The 25,128-nt window shown below is 41.9% G+C and overlaps 1 protein-coding gene across 2 annotated transcripts in view; it reads right to left on the bottom strand.

Annotated features, from left to right (window-relative positions):
• MMRN1 (multimerin 1) overlaps positions 1 to 25,128 on the bottom strand; it is an 87,980-nt gene that overhangs the window by 5,575 nt on the left and 57,277 nt on the right. For both annotated transcript variants that reach the window (XM_058192744.1, XM_058192745.1), the window contains exons 6-7: positions 12,229 to 14,190; positions 503 to 649 (exon numbers count right to left, since the gene is read on the bottom strand). In XM_058192744.1, the coding sequence (XP_058048727.1) occupies positions 503 to 649; positions 12,229 to 14,190 (2,109 nt within the window). The remainder of the gene's footprint in view (positions 1 to 502; positions 650 to 12,228; positions 14,191 to 25,128) is intronic.

The following is a 25,128-nucleotide window of genomic DNA, read 5'->3' as shown; positions in this document are numbered from 1 at the left end:
AGGGATGGTGCTCCAGAAAAGCCAAACTTCTGGGTTTTGGCGCACATACTGTACACACCTGACAATCAGCTGGCAGACATGCATGCGCACACCGGGTTTTGGCACTGCCACCTGCACAAAGGGCAGCTGATCATCAAGTGCGCATGCTGACAAAGGAAGGGAGGGAGGGAGGGAAACTTGAAAGACAATCAGGTAAAGCCACATGTGCCGGGAGACATGGCTTCGCATGCCGCTTTGGGCACGCATGCCATAGGTTTGCCATCACGGCTTTAGGGTCTTCTGCTTGAGCAGAGGGTTGGACTAGAATAGGGGTCTCCAACCTTGGCAACTTTAAGCCTGGAGGACTTCAACTTCCAGTTGCTGGCTGGGGAATTCTGGGAGTTGAAGTCCACCAGGCTTAATGTTGCCAAGGTTGGGGACCCCTGGACTAGAAGACCTCCAAGGTCCAACTCGGTCATCCTGTTATTCTGAAACAGGCGTGGTGTATTTTGCATTTGCTCACCTATGGCTGCAGCATTTTCCTCCGTCAACTTGGCGCTGCAGTTGGCTCCTCCGAAAGGATAGCGGCAAGCACAGACAAAGCCCCTCTTTTCATTGACGCAGGTCCCTCCATTTTGACACGGGGAGCTACTACAGCTCAGGTAATCCCCTGGATTGAAAATGAGAAAGCACGAATAGCCAGAGTTAGTCCCCGTAGCAAAAAGTAGCACCCAAAATTAAAGTTAATAAATCTGCTTTCTGTCGTCTCTACGCCAACTTGATAGGGATGAACATGACTCCATGAACGTTTCATTTGAAATCTACATCGGTTTTCTGTATGTTGAGTCCAAAGTTTTGCTGAGTTTATGTCTTGCTTTGCCAGGATATACCACTATCTGTAGACCCAATGTACATAAAATGCATTTTTTTTCATTTTTATTTATTTATTAAACATATGCCATTCATCCCACCTAGAAATGGTGGCTTACAATCAATAAAAGCAACAAGATGAAATACTAAATTCGTATTAACACTAAAGTCTATTTAAAACTTTTAAAAAGAGGAGAAGTAGATGGGGCTGTTCTGACTTAGGCTTCACAAAAGCACGAAGCAGACTTCTTGTCCCAACAAAACCCCATTTTATTAAGCTAATGTGAATTCCTCTCATTCACATCCAGCAAACAGTGTTTCAAGGGTGAATTTACAACCACAGACCTTATCAGGCTTGGAGAGATGCCAGGCCTATATCTTCTAATCGCAATTTTCTCTGTAGAAGAAAATACTTGGCAAGGAGTCTCTGAGAGTCACAAACAGATCTTCTCACTAATGAAATAAACTAATTGTCTCCTGCAAACTCCACTCCCCTCTTGATCCTCTTTATTCCCTATGGGAGGAGCCATTCAGTGTCCCCTTGTGCCTTTATTCCTGAGTTGGCCCTTGTTCCTTAACTGTTCCCTTCTCCTGGCAGCTCTGCCATGTGCACATCGGGAACAGGCTCCAGCTGTTCTTCAGCCCAACTTATCTCCGACTCCGAAGGTAGCTGAGAATTGGCTATTGGCCTGGCCCCATCTCTGCCTCCAACACAGAGCCCTCATCAGAGCCTTCCCCAGACTCCCGGACTGGCCCATGTTCCTCCCCAACCTCATCACTGTCTGAGTCTGTTGCCAGCTCAGCTGACCACTGGTGGGCTACAACAGGGGCCTTGTCTTAGTCCAGGGGTGTCAAAGTGGTGGCCCATGGGCCGGATGTGTCATGTACAGGTCACACCCACCCTAGCTCCACGAAGAGGAAAAACATCACGAAACGTGATGTGATGGCAACGTGACGCCGTGAGTTTGACATCCGTGTCTTAGTCTATTCATCCTTTCCCCTAGAACTTGAGGTTAGAGCATCTATCCCAAAATCTACAAATCTACTGTAAAAGTTAACAATTTCCAGTTATATATCCATAGTCATTTGACAGGAAGAAACCCCCTGGATTTGAGACAAACCTCTTCACCCTCAAACACATACAGGGAAAGAAAACAATCTTCCAATTGTTCTATCTTCAAAAAAGCTAAAATGACCCTTACATTTTAAAGCTAAAATACTGGATTGTTAGGACTGATGGGGAAAAAAAACCCTAATTTATAAAATATTTGTCCGGTAAGTGCAAATTAGGTCAGTTCATCTAAACTAGAGAAATGAACAGAATTTTTCCTTACCATTCCTAGAATGATAACAGAAGAAAGGCAGCCACCATTATTTATTTGCATATAAATTATGCTGTTTTCAGGAGCAGTGTATTTGTTCTCTCTAATGTTATTTGCCATCGGGGAATTTCATCAGACATTTTTACTGGCGTAGATGACATTGGGATTCAACTGACTAATCAGTCATCATTTTTGCCAATCTAAAGTGAATGAGATGCACTCAACCCAACTCTGCATGCCTGGGTATACTGTCAAGTAACATTTCATTCATCAATACAAGACCTTCTAATGCTTTATCATTCAGGTCTCATATTTTATAGTTGAGAACCTAAGCTGTGATTTCCCGAGGATTTTGGACTGGAACCAAATTGGATCTTCTGAAGATTAACTGATAGTATTAGCATAATGGAAGCCTGTGTGCTTTTATCACCGCAATAGAAATTTTGGGTGAACCTTACAGTGTTTCTCAGCCTTGATCATTTGAAGATGCATGGTCCGGCTGAGGAATCCTGGGAGTAGAAGATCACATATCTTTAAGCAGCCAAGTTTGAGAAACGATTCCTACAGAATAATGTTTGCTCTTGGCCGAGATTTTGGCTTCTTGGGAATTAATTTCATATTTAAATCTTCTTAAAATGTTAGACCATCCTATAGCACAGTGATGGCTAACTTTTTTCCATCGTGTGCCAGGAGGGGGGGAGGGAGGGTCCAGTATGCATATGCCCATACCTATAATTCTATACTCCCCCCTTGCATGTCTGTGCGACCCCTCGCTCCCCCTGTTCCTGGTATGTGATGGCCCAGTAGGCCTGTTTTTCTCTCTCACTTGGCTCCAGAGCCTTTCTAGGAGTCGGGGGGGGAAAACAGCCTTCCCCACCCGCCACCCCGGAGGTCCCCTGGAGGCCAAAAGTGGCCCAACTTCCAGAGGGACTGGAAGGCCTGTTTTTTTGCTGTCCCCAGCCTCCAGGGCCTCTCTAGGAGTTTGGGGAAGTGAAAACTACCTTCCCCATCCTCCTGAAGGTCCTCCGGATGCCAGAAATGGCCCATTTGCCAACTTCCAGTGGGACCATAGGTTGCTATCATGGCTATAGCAGAAGGCATGCAATATATGAGCACTGTCATACTGGGGAATATTAATCATTATATTTACGAACCATTGGACCATAAGAAAGGCTGAGCGCCAAAGAATTGAGATCTTTGAACTATGGTACTGGAGAAGACTCCTGTGAGTCCCTTGGACTGCAAGGCAATCAAACCAGTCAGTCCTAGAGGAGATCAGCCCTGACTACTCTTTAGAAGGCCAGGACTTGAAGATGAAACTCAAATTCTTTGACCACCTAATGAGAAGGAAGGACTCACTGGAGAAGAGCCTAATGCTGGGAACAATTGAAGGCAAAACAAAAAGGGGACAACAGAGAACGAGGTGGCTGGATGGAGTCATGAAGCAGTAGGCATGAGCTTAAATGGACTCCAGAGGATGGTAGAGGACAGGAAGGCCTGGAGGAACATTGTCCATGGGGTCACAATGGATCAGACATGACTTCGCAACTAACATCAACAAAATTTATGAACCATCTTCTTCCAAAAATATTCAGGGCAATAGCAATAGCACTTAGATTTATATACTGCTTCACAGTGCTTTAAAGCCCTCTCTAAGCGATTTACAGTCCGAGTCCTCATTTTACTGATCTTGGAAGGATGGAAGGCTGACTCAACCTTGAACCGATCAGAATCAAACTCCTGGCAGTGAAGAGTGAGTTAGCCTGCAATCCTGCATTCTAACCACTGTGCCACCACAGTATACAGAACATGGCTTCCCATCTCATCTCATTTCCCCACAACCTGCTGAGAAAGCAGGTAAATTAAGTTATTATTGAGCAGAAGAGTTGATAATGGATTGGAATCCAGGCCTCTGTAACTCTAGCCTGATACTGTAATCCAATATCTCTCAATCTTGGCAAATTTCAAGATAGATGGACTTCAATTCTCAGAATTCTGCCAGCATGCCGGTTGGAGGATTCTGGGAGGCAGTCCACCCATTTAAAGCAGCCAAAGCTGAGAAACATTGCTGTAATAACTACACCAGTACCTAATGCCTTCTTGGCTTTTAAAGCAGAACAGGTTATTGCAAAGACATTCAATATAGCAGACCAATATAGCCTTTAGCAACATAACAAACAGTATCTGGTAAGAGGCTTACATAAGTTGATCACATAAACATGTCCCTCTTTTCATATCTGAAATACCGGGTAGGCAGGTATACATTAACAATGTTAATACCAGTGAAATAGAACAAGCACCTGAAGGCATTTTGAATATTCTACGAGATGCCGCAAAGCTTTTCATATATAGGAATATGCCAAAGAATAAATTCAGCCTGTAAGTACAACAAAATCAGGAGATGTAGCTGTTCTCAGAACCATTATAGGTTGCAGGTAGAGGATGACAGTGAAATTAAAATATCTTTCATACTGAAAGCTATCTCTACAAAATTCACCCTGTCATTTTACAACCTATACTATCTTGATGCTTTCCATTAAAAGGGTAACGGTAAAGGTTCCCCTCGCATGTATGTGCTACTCGTTCCCGACTCAAGGGGGCAATGCTCATCTTTGTTTCAAAGCCGAAGAGCCAGTGCTGTCTGAAGACGTCTCCGTGGTCATGTGGCTGGCCTGATTAAATGCCAAAGGCGCACAGAAAGCTGTTACCTTCCCACCAAAGATGGTCCCTACTTTTCTACTTGCATTTTTTTACGTGCTTTCGAACTGCTAGGTTGGCAGAAGCTGGGACAAGTAACGGGAGCTCACCCTGTTACACGGCACTAGGGATTCGAACCACTGAACTGCCGACCTTTCAATCGACAAGCTCTGCGTCTTAGCCACTGAGCCACCACATCCCTAATGTCTTTTCACTATACAACACTATAATATGTTATCTCTAGTTAGTAGCCATTCCATCTGGTCAACACAATGAGAAAGATTTCTGTACTTGGTCCAATCTCTCAGCTTGGTTGAGACCAACAACTGTTTGACTATCCTTTTAAAAATTGCCTTTTTTGCATCAATTTCCCACCTATATTGCTAGGAATTTAGGCAATCTGAATTTATTTGTTTTCCTCTTTCTGTGTTGTTTTTCTACTTTCTCCTCATAGGTACAACTTGGATCATTTTTAAAACCATCCTACAACTTCTAAAATGTAGGCATTTTATAAAACAAATCTTAATTATTCTTCCATGCAGTTTGTATTGATACATCTGGATATAAAGTACTTTCTTGATTCTATTACCTATACAGTTTAAATTGAATACTCAGATACAACCAGGTCCCTCTTGAACTAGACTCTAGAAATCACTGTTCTATAGCACTGTGATACATAATTGAATTGAACAGAATTATGAGACGGTATTACATATTTATCACTTAGGATTTTTAAACAGTAATAACAGAGTATGCATGTTCTTCCAACAATATTTCAGGCAGGTCAGCCTCCAGGTATTGAATGACTAGTCCAGGTATGCTCAAGAGGCAGGTAGATGAGCTTAGGAGATGAAAAGGGTTTTCAGAATGAGTGCTGATTGCTGGCAGATGTATGAATTGCCTCTTTTCATGGGCACTCCATTGCTACTCTGAGCTATCTTTATTTGCAGTCCAAGCATAACACTTCAACAGTGATGAATTTGAGCTTCCTAGGCTAATACAAAGCTTCATGTGAGCCCACCTTCCCCTTCAAAAGTTAGACAGATGAGGTTTGCAGCCTGAAACACACTTGTGGGCCTTAACTAATCATTTACTCATTCTTCCTCTCCTGCTCCCACACACATTGCATTCCGTGGATCATAGCAATAATTTCCAGGACAAAGCAATGCACCAGTAGAGTTCAAATTTCAGTTTCATATACATATGCACTCTACTGCAGAGTAACTCTGGGAGGCTTATAATATTAAAAAGTAAAACTATATAAATAAAATACTATAAATCTATAAAAATACAAAATACAATGGCTAAAGGATGGGGAGGGAGGGGGTAAGATAGGCCAGGGGAAGGTGGTATCTGATATTAATTTTTCAGCCAAGTCCAACATGAACCCCTCCGTCCATATCCTTTATCTTTATTATTTTTATCAGTAACTCAGAGTAGTGAGCATCTCCAACACACCTTCCTCCTCCTATTTTCCCCACATCAACAACCCTGAGAGGTTGATTGGGCTGAGAGAGTGAGTAGCCCAGAGGTCTGTAACCTTAAATACTCAAAGAGCCATTTGGACCCGTTTCCCACAGAAAAGAAAACACTGGGAGCCACAAAACCTGGGTGGGCATGGCCAACTCAATGTCACTCACTTCCACTAGTCACATTACACCCCCCCTCAGCCACTCTTACCCAGCTGGTTATTAGGGCAGAGAACCAGTTGTTAAAAAACACCGGGAACCAAAAAAATCCTTTTGACATATATCTCTCCCCCCTCCCTCTTTCCCACCCACTCACCCCCATCTCTCTCTGTATTTCTCTATGTCTCACTGTCTCCCGCTCTCTCTGTATCTCTCTGTCTCTGCCCTGGCCGCTTCTCCATCCCCTGCCATCACCCTTACCTTCTCAGGCCAGACAATGAATGACTGGGAGGGGAGGGTGAGGGGTAGGGCCAGCCAGCGGTGGGATCACCTGACAGGGAGCCACAGCAGAGGGCCCAAAGAGCTGCAATCGGCACTGGAGCCACAGGTTGCTGACCCTTGGACTAGCCCATACCACCCATCTGGATTTCATCTAAGGAGAGACTTGAACTCACTGTTTTTTGCTTTCTAGCCTAATTCCTTAATTATTAGATCAAACTGTCTCTCTAGCTCTCTCAACAAATGATAAATAGATGGTGGTGATAGATAGATGATTGATGGTAGATAGATAGATAGATAGATAGATAGATAGATAGATAGATAGATAGATAGATAGATAGATAAAAAAATTATCTTCAGTAATTAAAACTATTGTTTAGTGGATTCTATATACTAAAGCATGTATGGCATATGTTTTAGCACGTATGGCATATGTTTAAGCAACAATATTAGAATGCTAAGTCCTCCTCTGTGTGCAAAAATTTGTAGTATTATAGAATAAAACATGCATAGGAAAAACAGCAAAGAAGTTTAGATGGAGGAAAATTTATTGTATGAGAACCTCATAGGATGGGACTGTTGCTAGGAAATTCAGAAGTAAGTTTGAAAGGACCAAAGATGCTGTTATCAATGCATTACTTTCAGCACCATGGCCAGCAGCCATGCAATGCTAATTCAACATGCTGATTCTATGAATAGTTCTTTTTTTCTTTAAAAAAAAAAGTCCTCAACTATCTTTATTCCAAATTTCATCCTCAGTCTGTTTATAACAGTCGGAGCAGAACATGGTCTTGTTTACCATTATATTTTTTCTTCCTTGATAAGAAATACCCATGGAACTGCAAGATAGTTCTGTTCAAGGCACTGAATATGCATAAGTCTCTTGGTACAATTGCTATGTCAGATACCGCAGCTTGTATTCTGATCCTTTCAGGTTTTTTGGGATGGGAGTGGGGAGTGAGAGGGAAATCTAAATCTCTGTTGAGAACTAACCTATAATAAGAATTGTATTCCTTCCATCAGTATAACAGACATAATCTTGTGGGCCTTCTTATAAATCACTTGGTTGTGTCTTTCTATAAGCCATTTGGAAGCACCCTATAGAAAATAACTTCTTGGGCTTCTTTGCTTTCAGATCCATATCTTGTGGATGAATGAAAAAAAAACTCTAGAGTGACCTTCCCAATAAGCATAAATCATCAATGGGAGAAGATCCAGACTCACCCATATAATGTAGAGCAGGGGTGTCAAACTCAATGTTATTGAGGGCCGCATCAGGGTTGTGTTTGTCCTTGGGGGCAGGGGTGTGGCCAGAGTGGGCATGGCCAACTTGATGTCACTCATGTCAGGGGCGCCTGTGGTCGCCTGAGTGCTCTGCCAGCGAAAATGAGCTCCAAATCTCTGTTTTAGGCTGGGACGGCTTCCTGCAACCCCTGCCAGTGAAAATTGAGCTTGGGAGGGCTGCATGCAGCCCTCCGGAGCTCCATTTTTGCTGGCAGAGGGGTTGCAGGAGGCTATCCCAGCCAAAAACAGAGATTGGGAGCCCATTTTCACTGGCAGAGCACTCGGGCCACCACAGGCGCCCCTGGCAGAGGCATCATGGGCCAATCCTTCATTCTTTCCAGGGCAGCCCCGCAGGCTAAATCTAAGCAACCCTTGGGCTGGATCTGGCCCCCAGGCCTTGAGTTTGACACCCCTGATGTAGAGTTTCATTAACCTAAATTGTGAGGCTTTTTATCCCACAACAAAAATGACCGTCAAGAGTTTGTTCACAGTAGAATTAGTGCACTAGTTAAAATCAATCTTAAGGGAATATAAGTTTTCCAAAATTACACAAGTAATATTAGGGTAGCTAGATGAATGGTTTGATAGAACTTTTGGGTGAATCCATCCACTTTTCCTAATCTCTTGGAAATCATCTTTGTCATATACATGCTGTTTCTTCATGAACTGCCTTCATGGAAAGATGGGTTAAAGTAAAAATAAAAATAAAAAGTAAAATAAAGTAAAGTAAAATGAGCTGCTGTACTTCATTCATACAACTGCTGACTTTTACTGTTTTTATTGCTGCAGAAAAAAATGATTCCAGGGAATTAAGGTTTGTTAAGCACCTAAGATATAACACAGAGTTGAGTATTGTTAAAGCCCAAATCCAGTTTAAAGTTTTTGTGTGCTCGATTGTCAGAGAAACTGCAAGCACTTAGGTATTCTCTGAACAGTGCTCTGAGATGAAAGGAATGGAAATGGAGTGATTTATTTAACATGCCATACATTTATTAAAATTTAATATTTAAAATTTAAATTATTAAATGTAGACAACAAGGCACAAAAAAGAACAAAAGTGCCTTTGCTGTTCACCAATGCACCCTACTGTGCGTGCAAATACTTCTGTTTCTCAAATCCATTTTTTAAAAAGATAATTTAAAATAATATGTGTCTTGTCTTTGAAGAAATCCTGTAGCTAGGGGACTTTATAAAGCATTTGCCACACCTGTGTGGAATCTCACTTCTATAGTCTTTATTCAGCTGGCTCCTCAGGAACAATGCTGACTTCCTTGTACAGAAAACTTGGGACATTATTATAGGTCTACTATATACTCTACTATTACTTGAAGAGCTGTAGTGGCACAGGGGTTAGGGTGCAGTACTGCAGGTTAATTCTGCTGATTGCTGATTGCCAGCAGTTCAACAGTTCAATCCTGACTGGCTCAAGGTTGACTCAGCCTTCCATCCTTCTGCGGTCAGTAAAATGAGGACCCAGATTGTTGGGAGCAATATGCTGACTTTGTAAACCACTTAGAGAGGACTGTAAAGCACTGTGAAGTGGTATATAAGTCTAAGTGCTATTGCTATTGCTACTAACTCCAGTCTTATCTCTAGGAAGTTACTACTTTTTTTCTCATAAATTCTAAATCAGTGATGGCTAACCTTTTTGCTGTCAGGTGCCAAAAGCAGGGGGGGTGTGGGGAGTGGTCACACTTGTGCATGCCCACACCCATAATTCAGTGCACTCTGCCTCCCACGCATGTGCACACACACACACACACATGCTCTCCCTGCTTTTGGCACATGATGGGACAATGGGCCCAGTAGATCCATTTTTTGCCCTCCCCAGGCTCCAGAGGCTTTCTAGTAGTCTTGGGAGGGCAAAAACGGCCTTCCCCACCCCCTAGAGACCCTCCGGAGGCTGGAAATGGCTGGTTTCCCAACTTCCAGTGAGCCCAAAAGGCCTGAAAATCAGCTGGCTGGTGCACACATGCATGCTGGAGCTGAGCTAGGGCAACGTTTGCGTGGCCACGGATATGGCTCCGCGTGCCACCTATGGCACGCATGCCATAGGTTCGCCATCATGGTTCTAAATTGACTTGTATTATGGTGGCCCTTTGTTAGAGTGATCATCACAGATCATTTCCATAGAATTGCTAAGGAGACAACATACGGCCACCACGAGTTCATTCTGATAAAAGTGTTTGGCTTCACTTTATAGTGGATTGATTCTATGCTCAATTCTTCTGTTTTGGTTGATTTTACATCAGCGGTCACCAACTGGTGGTTCATGGACCACTGGTGGTCCATGAGAAAATGCTGGTGGTCCGCAGAGAAATTATTTGCATTTTTAATATTGCACTAAATCAGGGGTCCTCAAACTGCAGCCCCTGGGACAGATATGTGCAAAATTAAAATTCAGGCACTTGTCCACTGACTCATATTTATGACGATTGCAGTGTCCTGCGGCCATGTGATCACTTTTTGTGACCTTCTGACAAGCAAAATTAATGGGGAAGCCAGAATAATTTAACAACCATGTTACTAACGTAACAACTGCAGCCATTCACTTAAAGACAGTAACAAAGGTTGTTAAATGGGGAAAAATTCACTTAACAAATGTTTCATCTAGCAACATAAATTTCGGGCTCCATTTTGGTTGTAAAGTGAGGACTACACTAATATAATTTTAGGTCAGTTTTAGAGCCAAGCAAATATTCCTGAGAAGCTCAGGAAGCTCATGTGACTGTTGGACAAGCCCTTAGCCCAGAGGTGGGGAACTCTGGCCCTTTTATGACTTGTGGACTTCAAATCCCAGAATTCCTGAGCCAGTTGGCTCAGGAATTCTGGGAGTTGAAGTCCACAAATCATAAAAGGGCCAGAGTTCCCCACCTCTGCCTTAGCCCAACAATTCTCCTCAGATCAGGAAGATTAAAGTCTGCAAACACAGAACATGTTTAATAAACACGTGGAAAACCTTCTAACACAAGAGGCTGAAAATGGCATACAATAACCCTCCCTCAGAATCTTCAGTTAATATAACCATTTATCAAATTGGTTCAGAGATTTTGAGAGTTGCAGTCTCAACAAACCTGAAGAGGGCCAGATCTGAGAAAGCTAGCATATAGTATACAAATGTCCCTGCTGCTAATGCATTTGCTTGCTCCAGCATTTGACTTTTTATTTTTATTTTTATGATTTCTGTATTTGTTTTTATTTCAAAACCTATCACCCTATAGGTTTGGAGATAAAATCACCAGAATTCATAATCTCACAGCTTGGGAGTTCTAGAAAATGTAATTCCAAGAGATTTGGTTTGAGAAAAAACAATTCTACACAGTGGCTGGTTTCATATATCTGAACCCACAAAGATCGTGATAACCATAAGGTGGTTTGTTTGAGTTTTGGCAAGGGATGTGATGTAAACCCAGCCAATTCAGTAAAACCAGGGGTGAAATGCTCCCAGTTTGGACCGGATCACCCAATCTGGTAGTGATGGCAGTGGGTGATTCGGAGAACCGGTAGCAAAAATCCCTGCCCGCCCCCATGCCCAGATGAGTCACGCAATTATCAGAGGTTTTTTTTTTTACCTTTTAAAAGCATTTTTTCTTTGGCCAAAGTGATTGTAAAAAAATGCTTTTAAAAGGTTCTGACAATCAGGCAACTCAGCTGGGATCATCAGAACCCTTTAAAACTATTTTTTCTACAACCTCTTTGGCTGAAGAAAAAATGCTTCTAAAAGTTAAAAAAAAAGTTGGTCACGCCCACCCAGTCACATTACCCCCTCACCAAGCCATGCTACAGAACCAGTAGTAAAAAATTTTACATTTCACCACTGAGTAAAACATATACAAACAAATTATCACTCAACCCAACATTTGAACCTAGTCAGTAAGGCAAAAGTGATCCCTGCTAAATATTTTGATGTTCAGTCAGAATTCATACTTAGTGCCATGGGCTTTTTTTTTTTTTTAAGGACATAAATACACAATCTGCTCATGTACAGAATCTCGTTTTCCCATAAAAATGAGCAGATTTTTACAAAAAAGAAAAAGAAAAAAAGAAACAGCACTTAAATCACATTGCATTTACGCATTGTGACTACAGGAAACACATCTATCAAGAAACATTTCAGGTGACACCAGTAAGAGCGGTAATATTAAATGAAATATTAAATGAAATATTACCTGTTTCTAAAGCAGAATCAGTGTTTCTCTGACTTCTCCCAGCCTGATTTGTAACCGTGTTCACGGGTGTCTTTTTCCCAGGCAGTGGCTTCTTCGGAGGAGTAGCAGCTGCCTTTAACCGTTTGGTCATGGTGTCTACTGCCCTTTCTAGGGATTTGTCTACGTACAAGGTTAGGTTGGCCAGAAGTGTTTCTGTTTTGGCCTCTATCATGGCGCCAGTGAGCTCTTGGAAGCCCTTCTGAAACAATATGCCATCCGAGTGAACAGTTGGCATCAGTTTGGGAAGGCTGGCATTCATTTCTCGAATGGTTCCAGAGACATCCTGACACAAGTCCCTCGCTTCGTTGGCTGTCTTGTTTAAGAGAGGGATACTCAGCGATAAGCGGATACTTTTGGCTTCAAGAGCCCTGATTCTGGAATTGAAGGTCTGAAGCTGAACGGAGACGGTTTTCTCATTTTCTGTGGCAGCCGCTTTCACGTTTCTTACTGAGACACAATTGTTTGCCAAGAATTTGATGATTTTCCCCTCCACGGCCTGCAGACGTGTTTCATGATCGTTGTATTCGTTGCTGGAGTGCAATATTTTCTCATCCGGTTGACCAGCGTCTCTCTTGTGCTCTTGAACATTTAATAATGTGGTGTTTGGGTTAGGGTGACCTCTGCTGAGTTGATGGATGTCTCGTTCGCCAAAGGAAGATTCTACAGTGGGCCAAATTCTCTTTGGTTTCTCGTTTTGGCTGACTAGCATCTGAAGGGATTCATTCATCTTTTGAAATTGCGGTATTAACGTCAACATATTTTCCATTTTCTCCCCACGATCACAGCAAGCTTCGGTCTCATTTTTCCAGGCAGTCAGAGTTTCTTTGAGGACGTAGTTATCTTGGATGGAATCAATAGCACTGTTGATAACCATCATGGTTTTGTTTAACCCATCCTCCATCAAAACGAAACATTCATCGATCCGCCTCCTAGAAATTTCATCATGAGCCTGAGCGTCATTTTTAAGTTCCTTTTGATTTTTGTGGAGTTCCTCGATGGTGAAGTTCAGCGTTGTCACAAGGCTGGTTAAATTCTCCAGTTTTCTACTAATAGCAACTGTTTCGAGCCGCAACTCATCCTCTGATGAAAGGCTGAAAGGAACTCCTTGTTCAATCAAAGGCTGGAGAATCTCCATGTCATAGCAGAGGTCATTAATCTGCTCATTCATTTTCTCCATTTTATCATCCAAGGGAAATATAAGACTCTCCACCGTTTTGTTTAAGGAACGGATATCCCCTTCCACACCCCTTATTTGCATTTGGATCTCACTTTTGCATTCGGACAATATGTTGTCACATCTACCTTGTAGGTCGTGTCTCTGGATTTCTAATGAGAGGGTAAGATTATTGATCTTGTTATCTTGGATTCTGAGATCATCGTATAGCTGCAAAACCATCAGGTTCTGTGTTTTCATTTTCTCCTGTAAATTTGTCATGAAATTTGTAAGATTATCATTCATTGATTCAGCCGCTATGGGTATATTCTGGACTGAGCGTTGCTCTGCTGATAGCAGTTGTTCGTGTGCTTCTTTCATTTGTGTAAGAGTTTTGTTCAAAGAGCCATAGTAAATATCACTCTTTGAGCTTTGATGCTCTAAGTCAGCTTCCAAAGAGCTCTGCTTTTCTTGCAGTTCTTTGATTGGCCTTTCACACGTAGAGCTTATATCTTCTTCAATATGCAAGATCTGGGTTCGAATGTCTAGTATTTCAACCCTCGTAGGTCTATTTTCAATATCAAGGGCAAATCTCTGGCAGGATTTATTCAGACCTTTGACCAAGCCTTTGGTATTCTCAAGATCTTCAGAGAGATCAGATGTGATCTTGAAAATCTGAGCCACTGTCTCTTGCATGTCACTTTGGAAGGCTTTAAACTGCTCTTTTACGATTTCTCTGATCAGTTCGGTCACGCTTTTGGATTTGAAACCTGCAGGGGAGCAAAAGACACAAAAGCTTTCCTTAATATGATGGGGAAAGAAAAAACAAAAATCCAATATTTAAGCAAACCTCAGGGTCTCCCTCCCTCTCTCTCTCTCTCTCTCTTCCCCCCCCCACCTAAAACCCATTGTTTTGCCTATGTAGGTGGTGGGAACGAAACAATGTTTTGTGCAATAACATTTGCACAACGTGTTCCTGGGTGGATTATTGTCTTTCGCGGAGCCTCAAAGGGGTTCTGTTTGAATAGCATTTTTGCTAGTCACTCTCATCCTTTTAATCAGTTTTGCTGTCCTGGGGGAGAAGACATAGTATATGTTCCCTCCAATTATAAGCCATGGTGACAGGGTAAAATGTAACCACAGATTCCAGCAGAATAGTCTAAAGGTTTAAAGCAGGGGTGAAATGCTCCCGGTTCAGACTGGATCATCCGATCCAGTAGCGATGGGGCGGGTGGTTCGGAGAACCGGTAGCAAAAATCCCTGCCTCCCCACCCCCATGTCCAGCTGAGCTGAGCAATCATCAGAGGTTTTTTTTAATTATTTTTAAAAGCATTTTTGAAAAAGCCTCTGATGATCGCGCGGATCAGCTGGGATCATCAGAGGCTTTTGAAAGCATTTTTTTACAACCTCTTCAGCCAAAGAGGTTGTAGAAAAAATGCTTTTAAAAGTAAAAAAAAAGAAAAAGTTGGCCACGTCCACCCAGTCACATAACCCCACCACCACCAAGCCACACCCACAGAACCAGTAATAACAAATTTTACATTTCACCCCTGGTTTAAAGGAACTATCCAAATATTCAGTAACCCACTTGGGAGGGGGGGGGTTGGGATAGAAAGATCTTCCATCAATAGTACAGAAATTATTTTAATGTACCGTTATCTAAACTGCTGTTGAAACGGCAAACAGAAATGTTACAGGTTAAGATTTATTTATTTGGAATGAGTCTGCTGGGCTCCTTCAAAGTAACATGAAGGAGTTTTGTTTTTGTTTTTAAATAAAAATAAGGACTACATAGGAGGGCTAAAGTCGCCAAGGATGGAAACAAACAGTGAGAGACCTGACAGGACCATTTTCAAAATGAACCTCCACTTTTAAGGCTGTCAATTGAAGAGCAAAAATCTGTTACCACATTAGAGAGCAAGCGCAAGGGATGGGAAATTTAAATGCTGAGGCTGGATGTCTGTACAGTGCCGTAATGGATATTCTTTGTTATGGCCACGTCTTGTAAGGGCAATAACAATAACTTATCCGGCTGAGCCTCATCCTTGACTCTTCCACTGCTGGCTCCACTGAGTGCCAGCTGAATTTATAGAGAGATTTACGGCTATGCAGCGGGAGGAAGCTTGGACATTGACCTTGAATTTCTTTCCTTAGGATTAGAACTGGGAAGCAGTGGGTTTCCACACATACACACACCCCACACACACACCCAAAAAAAAACCCCTTCGTAATATAGCCTAGAATGAAGTTCTTTGTTGCACTTTGAAATGATAATCAGGAAAAAAACCAACGGCCTAATCCTGAGAGCCTCTAGGAATCTATCTCTAGTTATTTTCACATCTGGTGGTTTCTCTGTTTGAACTGTCTTTATGCTAATAGGATTTAGCTTTTGATTCTTCAGCCGTTCCTCTCTGTTCCATTAGAAGCAGTTGGGTGGTTACATGAATTATCTTTCTGACCTATTAGGTCACTGTCCTTAGTTTGGACAGTTCCCTTTCCACTCTTAAGAGTGGTTGTTCCTCAACCTTACACCCTCCTGAGCTATTGCACTCCAAGACCCATAATTCTCAGCCAGTACTTAAGAACAGCATTCGCAGGTTTGAATCAGTTTCTTAGCAAAACACCTGAAAAGGGCTGTGGCATTGTTCAGTAAAAAACCTTCTCATGGATCTCTTTGTTTATTATCTCTTTGTTTCTTAGATGTTTATCCCAACATAATCGTATGACTCTCTGTAGTGTACATGACTCTAGTATAGTATAGCCTTTATTGTCATTGTACGTCATGTATACAATGAAATTGGTTATAGAATGTCTATATTGAATGTCATAAAATGTCATAAAATTCTAAAAGGCCCAAAGGAATGGAGGATGCTAAAGTTCCTCTGATGTTATCCAACTAATTTTAAAAAATTCACCAAAACCTCAACTCTGTTCTGTTCTCTGTTTGGGGCAAAATTATCTTCCAGGAGAAAGATTGGAAAAGCACCAGAGGCCAGAACAAGGAACAATAGCTGGAAACTGCACACCAGAACAACTAGACACAAGAACAGTTTTTCCCCCGAAGGCCATCACTCTGCTAAACAAATAATTCCCTCAACACTGTCAAACTATTTACTAAATCTGCACTACTATTAATCTTCTCATCGTTCCCATCACCAATCTCTTTCCACTTATGACTGTATGACTGTAACTTTGTTGCTGGCAATCCTTATGATTTATATTGATATATTGACCATCATTTGTGTTGTAAATGTTGTACCTTGATGAACGTATCTTTTCTTTTATGTACACTGAGAGCATATGCACCAAGACAAATTCCTTGTGTGTCCAATCACACTTGGCCAATAAAAAAATTCTATTCTATTCTATCTATCTATCTAAACTAATCAAAGAGAGAAGCAACCTAGAATTAAGGAGAAACTTACTAACGGTGAGGACAATTAACCAGTGGAACAGCTTAACTTCAGAAATCGTGAACGCTCCATCACTGGAAGTTTTTAAGAAGAGACTGGACAATCACTTGTCTGAAATAGTATAGGTTCTCCTGCTTGAGCAGGGGCTGGACTAGAAGATCTCCAAGGTCCCTTCCAGTTCTATTCTATTCTGATTCTGATTCTGAACATGGGGACCAGGGTTTCAGCTCACATGACTATCTTTGTGAAATAATTTAGAACTTGAGGGTCATCTTGTCAGGTGCAAAGAATCAGGACCATCTTAGATTGAGCATAATTTTTTTTTAAGCCTATACAACACTAAATCGGCACCAGAAAAGGGTCAAGGGAATTCAGGCGGGATTGGACTTGGTCTGCTTGTGAGAACATAATGATTCTAAGCTGATGACACACTTAATTCTGCCCCCCAGTTCTGCTTATTCTTCTCTTAGTGATATAGGATTAATGGAATGGAGGTGAATGAGGTGGCGGCCAGATTCATGGGCACTGCCCATGCCTTGTAAGAAGGGAAATATATCCTGCAGTTTGCCCATCTGTTTTTTATACCCTGTGCACCACAATACTATATGCCATCCCTGCCTCAATTGACAAAATTCATTGAATGCAAAGAAAAGTTGTGGGTGTCAGACCTGGAAGCCCTCTTTCTACTTTTGTGCCTTCAGGCTTCAGGCCTGCCACAAATTCTACTGTGGGGAAATGGGAGGGGGGATTGTATAGAGTGAAGAAGATATGTAGTCAAAATAGAATTCTTTTAAAAGTCAAGGCCGTTGTGCTCTACAGCTGTGCTGAGAATGATGAGGAGGTATCTTCTGTTCCGGAGGGTACCTGATTGGTTCATGTGATAGACATGTGGGTGAGGACTTGAACTTTCTCTTGGGTGAGGAAAACCCGGAAGCTCTCAGATTTGGGTTTTCCCAATTGTGCCAATATGACATCTCTAATAAAAATTAGCTTTGAGGAAACTCAAGCCTCAGAGTTTGATTTCGTTGGGGATGTTACTTGGAACCCTGCAATGGGCTTACAGATAAGACAGAGCCTGCTGTAATTGCCTTAAATGTCCTGAGTAAAAATCCACCTGGCTGAAATAGAAACACATACCCAGAGAAACCTCTGATATGAATGACAACTGCCTTGCTTGTAGGCAAATAAACACAAAATAGCGATATATTTATTTACTTGTTTGCACTTTTACCCAACCTGTATGAGAAATCTTTTTTGTTAGTCCAGCATTATAAGGAATTAAGATACACTCTGAAGAGGTGTAATTTAGATGAATTAGATCTAATTAAAGAAGGCACCTGACTTTGATCGATTCGGCATATTTTAATATTGATGGATATCTTTTGAGGAGGGAATATACAGAAATAGGTTTGATAATGTTCTACCAGATGGAAAAGACAAATATGGATATATATATATATATATAGGTCTTTGGTTATTTTGTTTTATATATATAAAATCTACATACGCGTGCATCTAAAATGGATGAGTTTGATTAAAGTTGAAAAGCTAATCTCAATAAGCAGAAGAAATGGTTAATTATGTGCCAAGAACATAATTTTAATCTAACAGAGCAAGAAAAAGGAAGAAAGAAAGATTTAACTAACTGGAATATAAGGAAGAACCTGGGACCATGTGATATCAAAACCGAGGCAAGTCCTATGGGGATCAATCTCAAATCCTTAATAAGTGCTAATTAGTTAAAGAAACTACACAAACACTAATTGCCTAGCGAAGGCCGCTTTCAACTAAAAAGAAAGAATAATCTCACAGGTGTTGATGTCCAAAGGGCATCTACTACAACATTTCAAAATAAGTGGAATGAGTAGCCTCTAACCTGAGGCTTCCTTAGCTGGGTAGCTTCTAAAACAGGCTGCAGCATTGAGATTTCATTGCTATTATAAAGCACAGCCTAATTTTTCTTATTTTAACACACTAATCTCAGTGATGAAATCCATTTTTTTTACTACCGGTTCTGTGGGCATGGCTTGATGGGTGTGGCAGGGGAAGGGGACTGCAAAATCCCCATTCCCTCCCCACTCTGGGACCAGCCAGAGGTGGTATTTGCCGGTTCTCCACAAACTACTCAAAATTTCCGCTATCGGTTCTCCAGAACCAGTCAGAACCTACTGGATTTCACCCCTGACTAATCTAAGGTCAAGGACAAAAGCATTTTAGTCGGCAATGTTCCTGGAATTATACAAACACCATAAAAGCAGAAGAATTACAGAGTCCGAAGCATTTCATGTACATTATCTTGATCATTCTTGCAGCAGCTTGTTAGGTCATGACTACTAAGAGATCCAGGTGTCAACCCTGAGGTTGGCCGAACTGGGGCCATTTCCCTTTTTGTAATTCCCTAGGGAGGTTTCTTTTCTCATTGCTTCAGGGTTGACACAGCCTGGAGCGAAGGAGCCAGAGAGGGTGCGGGTGTGTAGAGATAGCTGAGGTATTGTAGCAGTAGTGGTATTCAGCCAGTTCTATCCGGTTTGGACAAACCAGTAGCGGGAGCTGCAAGAGGCTCCACCCACCCAGCCGGACATCATCATGATGCTCTCGGCATGCATGGAAGGCTCCGCGCATGCGTGCGTGCTCACATTTGCAAACCGGTAGCGAAGGTAAGTGAATACCACCTGTTGTGTCTTGTCCGCCCTCAGAGCAGCCGGGGCCTTCTTACCTGCTCCCGAACACTGAGGAATGTATGCCTCCCGGCCCAAGTCCTGGCTCCATGCCCACACAAACTGCAGAAGAAGGAGCATCTCCCGGCCCCAGCCCTGACTCCATGCCCAGGCAAACGGAGCAGCTAGACCCCTCCCCCTCCTCCACAGCAGGTGAGCCTGAGGAGGGTTTACTCCCAACAACAGCTGATTGGAGTGACCCTCGCATCAGAAGATTGGATAGGCGGAGGCAACAGAAGGAAGGGAGGGGCAGGCCTTAATGAGTGCTGAGTCATGGAGCCACACCCCATGGCCTATATAAAGGATCTACTTTCTGGCAGTCTCTGAGTCAGGCAAAAGTCGAACTTATCTTGCTGAAGTCACTTTCTGGTCTCCTGCCTGCTCTGAGGACTTTGCTAGGACTTTGGGCAGAGCTGCAGAGGCAAGCCTGATTCGGATTTCCCTGACCCGGCCGTCAGCGGAGGAGTGGGACACGACACCACCCCTGTATTGTAGCCTAAATAAAATTCTTTTCCCTGGGAATCAAGGATGTTGGTGCAAGTGCCTGGACTGTGTGCTGATTGGACCATGTGACTGGAGATTCGGGGGGGGGGGAGTGACAAGTTTGTGACAAACGTAGAGCCGGATTTTCACCAGGATCATGCCAATTTGATATGTCCCGATAAAAATGTTCTTCGAGGAATTGCGAGCCTCAGAGTTCTTATTAAATGGGGTGTGCTACTTGGAACCCTGACATCAGGCTTCTGCCACTTGGGAACAACTTGGGAATGGGACTTCCCAAATGGGAAGAAATAGGTGACTTTTGAGCCTATATGAATTTGAGTCAAACCTTCTTTTATATTCATCAGTGTTTTAAAGAGATGGGAATTGAATGGGACAGACCCAGACTGAAGTCTCCATCTGACAGTTTCTGGATAACTTTCTGTCGTACACTCTGTCAGCCCCACCTGCCTGGTTTTCACAGTGCAATGACCCAGCTTGAAGTCTTGGGGGGTGGGGGAGTGTAATAAAAATGCAATAATAAAATATTTCCAATGTTTCACTTGCTTAAAGGAGTTTCAAAAGGGGAGAAAACTATGGCAGGAAAAAAATAATAATCCCCAGACCTGGAATGACAAATAAATAGTTCGGCAAAAGTGCCATTTCCCCAAGAACCATTAACCTCTATCCATCCTCTGGATACAGGATGCTCAGATTGAACATGGAGAATAATGCTCATTGTCCTTTCTTCCCAGCTATGTCTCTTCATTGAGTTTGTACACTGGTGGTTTGCCCCTGGTTCAGACTGGTTCTATAGAACCGGTAGTAAAACCGGCAGGAGGGTCCACCTACTGACCCAAACATCATCAAAACTCTTCTGCGCATGTGCAGAAGAGTGCATGCACCGTAGCTTCTGCACATGCGCAGAAGGGTACGCTCACCATGAGCGGAGCGAGCAAGCGCATGGGGGCACGATGCGAACCAGTAGTAAAGGTAAGTAGAACCTACCCCTGAGTTTGTAGCTAAACCTCAATCCCCTGCCCCATACCACAGTTGTTGAAGCTATTCCTCCTTCTCTCCCAGTTAATTCTCTAGTTGGCTTTTGATAAAGAGCAGGGAGGGAAGAGGGATGAGGACAATTCCGAGGTCGTGTTAAGCTATGCAAAGGTCAGCTTTGAAAATAGGGTGGAAGGTTGCACAAAACAAATGGAGAAGGCATGACAGATCCACTGGGAGCCTGGAAGACATAAATCTAATATGGTCAGAAAACAGAAAGGCCAAAAAAAAAAAAAAGCACAAAGGCAGAATCTGGCATCCCAAGCAAAGTAAGACATCAAAATTTGTGAAGCCATGGGAATTGACAAATTAGTGGACTCCAAAGATTGTATGATTTTGATGCCTGTGTGTGTGTTTGTGTGTGTGTGCAGACGCACATGCACGTGTGCACACACACACACACATACCTTAGAATGAAGATGTGAGTAGGATTTTTTTTTTTAAGAGCAAGGCATTAACAAAACTGAAAAGATTCCATAGAAATTGCCTACTGAAACTACTTCAGCTTCAACCACAACAATACAGGAGCACACAATAGATTCAAATTTAATGTGAACCGCTCCAATCTTGATTGCAGAAAATATGACTTCAGTAACAGAGTTGTTCATGCCTGGAATGCACTACCAGACTCCGTGGTCTCATCCCAAAATCCCCAAAACTTTAACTTAAGACTGGCTACTGTTGACCTCACCCCATTCCTAAGAGGTCTGTAAGGGGCGTGCATAAGAGTACCAGTGTACCTACCATCCCTGTCCTAATGTTCCCTTTAGTTGTATTCATTTTATGTATTCAATTCATGCTTATACTTATATATATTATTTAATATGTATTTGACAAAATAAATAAATAAAATAAAAAAATAAATTCTCAGGTCAACATTAAGGTCTCACTGGTTCTGATGGGAAAGATTTTTTTTTTATTTACATTTATATCCCGCCCTTCTCCGAAGACTCAGGGCGGCTTACAAGATTGACAATGTATTTATAGTAAGTCTTTCCTTTTTGAAATCAGTGAAGTTGAAAAGGGACAACTCACTCTGATTTTATACTTAAATACATTGGAAGGCACTTTATGGTTGGCAGCTAACCAATGAACTCAGGTGCAGCATAGTTTTATGGTCATCGTTCCATTTAAATTCTCGGCATCCAGGTAATCAATAATGACAATGAATGCTTTCTCACCTATTGATTTGCATTTCCTGGGTCTCTTTCTCTTGATTGTTCCTCAGATTGATTATGCCACACAACTCCAGAGTAACAGACATGTGAGATGAAGAAACTAAGAACTAATGCAGGTAGTTTAAGGCATCAAAAAAAGGGATGCAGTAGCTCAGTGGCTAAGATGCTGAGCTTGTCGATCGAAAGGTCGGCAGTTCAGCAGTTTGAATCCCTAGTGCTGCCGTGTAATGGGGTGAGCTCCCATTACTTGTCTCAGCTTCTGCCAACCTAGCAGTTTGAAAGCATGTAAAAAAACAAGTAGAAAAATAGGGACCACCTTTGGTGGGAAGGTAACAGCGTTCCATGCGCCTTTGGTGTTGAGTCATGCTGGCCACATGACCACAGAGACATCTTCGGACAGCGCTGGCTCTTCGGCTTTGAAACAGAGATGAGCACTGCCCCCTAGAGTTGGGAACGACTAGCACATATATGCAAGGGGAACCTTTACCCTTACTAAAGAATGGGTATTATGAGGACGATTAACCATATCTCTGTCACAATATCCTCCACATTTAGAGGTTAACTATTTATAGCAAAATTCTTCCTGTAACAGCTGTCATAATTCTGACAATTCAGGGATAATGACTCTTGTTTTTGTTTGCAACAACAATGTACTAGTGCAGTGACCTTTGGTCAGAACCCGCAAACTTGAACTTTGTTTAAGTGGATTGTAATAAAGGGGAAAACATGGATAAATGAAAGCAATGTCTTTCTGTGCTAAATGTAGCTCTAATATATTTCAGTAAGAATCAGTAATTATGTTGGAATGCTGAATATTCTGTTTCACTGTTTCTGGACATCTCCAGTAGAAAGGACAATGTCAGGAGAATAAAAGAAATTTCATAAGGAGTGTGTGTTATGTGTAATTGTATATTAGAGTGCAGTCTAGATACATGGTATACATTCTAGATATACTGGTAACACTGGAAGAAAAAGAAAAATAAGCTTGGTCATAATAAGGATTTCACTGGGAAACAAAAAACACAGAAAAAGAATTATTTATTTAATAGAATCCTAGATTGTGAAATTGAGGCATTGTGTATCAATGTGATACACAATGCATTGTGTATCTAGATGTCTATGTTGTGACCTAGGCCCAAGTAGTTAGTACCAGACACAATCAGTCCTAAACAAATGTATTTTACTTCAATAGCTGAGAATTACTTTATTCAAATTAATTCCAAAACAGTAGAAAAAGTCCTTCAGCCTTATTACAAACCTTTGTCCTCTTTGGCACCCAGCCAAAGGCTTTTCTTGGCAAAGCCCCACAAAGTTCAGAAACAAGAGAGGACACTAGAAACAATTGTAGCAATGTTGCTTTCCTACAAAGAGTCCAAGAGCTGTTGCTGCTCTTTTAAGCCTTATGGGAGGGGCCAATCATCTCCTGGCCTTACTCCCAAGTTGTCCTTTTTGCTTTAGCTGCTTCTGGCAACTTTTTGCATGCATGCACTAGGAACAGGCTCCTCTTGTTCCTCTGCCTCTCTGCTGTCTGCCTCTGGAGGCTCTGGAGTCTGTGCATTGCTCCCAGATGGCGCTGGCCACATCTCTGCCTCCAATGCAGAGCCCTCGTCCGGGCCTTCCACAGAGTCCAGGACTGGCCTATGGTCCTCCCCAGCCTCCTCATTGTCTGACTCCATTGCTAGCTCTGCAGGCTGCTGGTGGACCACAACACTCTATTTAGGACCTAACATACTGAATTTTGCATGATCCTTGTGACAATTGCAACTTTATCGTGGGTTAATGTGCACACAAAAAATGTGGAAAGGTTGTGGAGAAATACTGCACCTGACTTCTCTAATGGCATGTTATAACCAAATGTGCACATATTAATCCGAAGGGACTAGAGAAATGGATGAAAAGGAAGCAGAAAGGAAATGGAAAATATTCAAAGAGATATTTAACCTATACCTGAGGGTCAAGGGTGCCATGCAACAATAAAATACACCTGAGGGTAGCAAGAGGGTGGGATGAATAAGAAAGAAGGTGTAAATATCAGTATGGCTAAAGCAACATTCAGAGCATAACAATTCTAGAGGCAAGCCAGAAATGGGACTATAATTTATTAAGATGTCTTCTAATAGTTGTGAGCTCAAAGGTTTGCCATTCATTCCAACTCTACTGCTAGTGAAATGGCAATAATTTCAAGCAAAAATGGAGACTTAGCAGCAAATTTTGCAAAGGATGAACAATAAAAATAAACATGATACTAGTCATGTTCTGGACTGTATATGCCTCATACTTTTTTTCCTGGCCAAATCTTTTCTTATATTAAATTTTAAAGATCCCTGGTTGGAACTTGCCTTCTCACGTTATATTTCCAAGACTTTAAAAGTACAATTTCAAGATGTCCCAATGCAAATGAAGGGCATTAAGTGGCTACTAGAAGGAGGTTCTTCTCTATGATGGCATCCTCAAAATGGAATTTTCTCCTTGACAATGTTTATCTAGCATCAGTGTTATTATATTTATAGCCTTTTTTAAAAAAATCCCAGCTGATTTCATTTAAAAATGTTTTGATGCATTAAGGTTGTGATTCTATGAGCAACCTAGAGCTTTAGATCTCAATCATGAAGAAGACAACCCAGCATTGATTCCTTCATTATACCATTATATAGGCAATCTTTGCTTTGCCAAGGCTTTCTAAGCTGGCCCATTTCAATCTTTGAAGACTATAAAAGAGGCACGTGGAAGAGCCAAGTAACCAAACAACCCAAAGCTCCTCCAGTTTGTATCACGATATCAACCATAGTAGAAATTTTAAATTTAAATGCTATGTTTGCGTTATCTTATGCACTTTAATGGGTTTATGTCAATGACTCCAGAAA

This window comes from Ahaetulla prasina, chromosome 8 (assembly GCF_028640845.1).
Source record: "Ahaetulla prasina isolate Xishuangbanna chromosome 8, ASM2864084v1, whole genome shotgun sequence".
NCBI lineage: Eukaryota > Metazoa > Chordata > Lepidosauria > Squamata > Colubridae > Ahaetulla > Ahaetulla prasina.
This window is presented reverse-complemented; position numbering and strand designations above follow the sequence as displayed.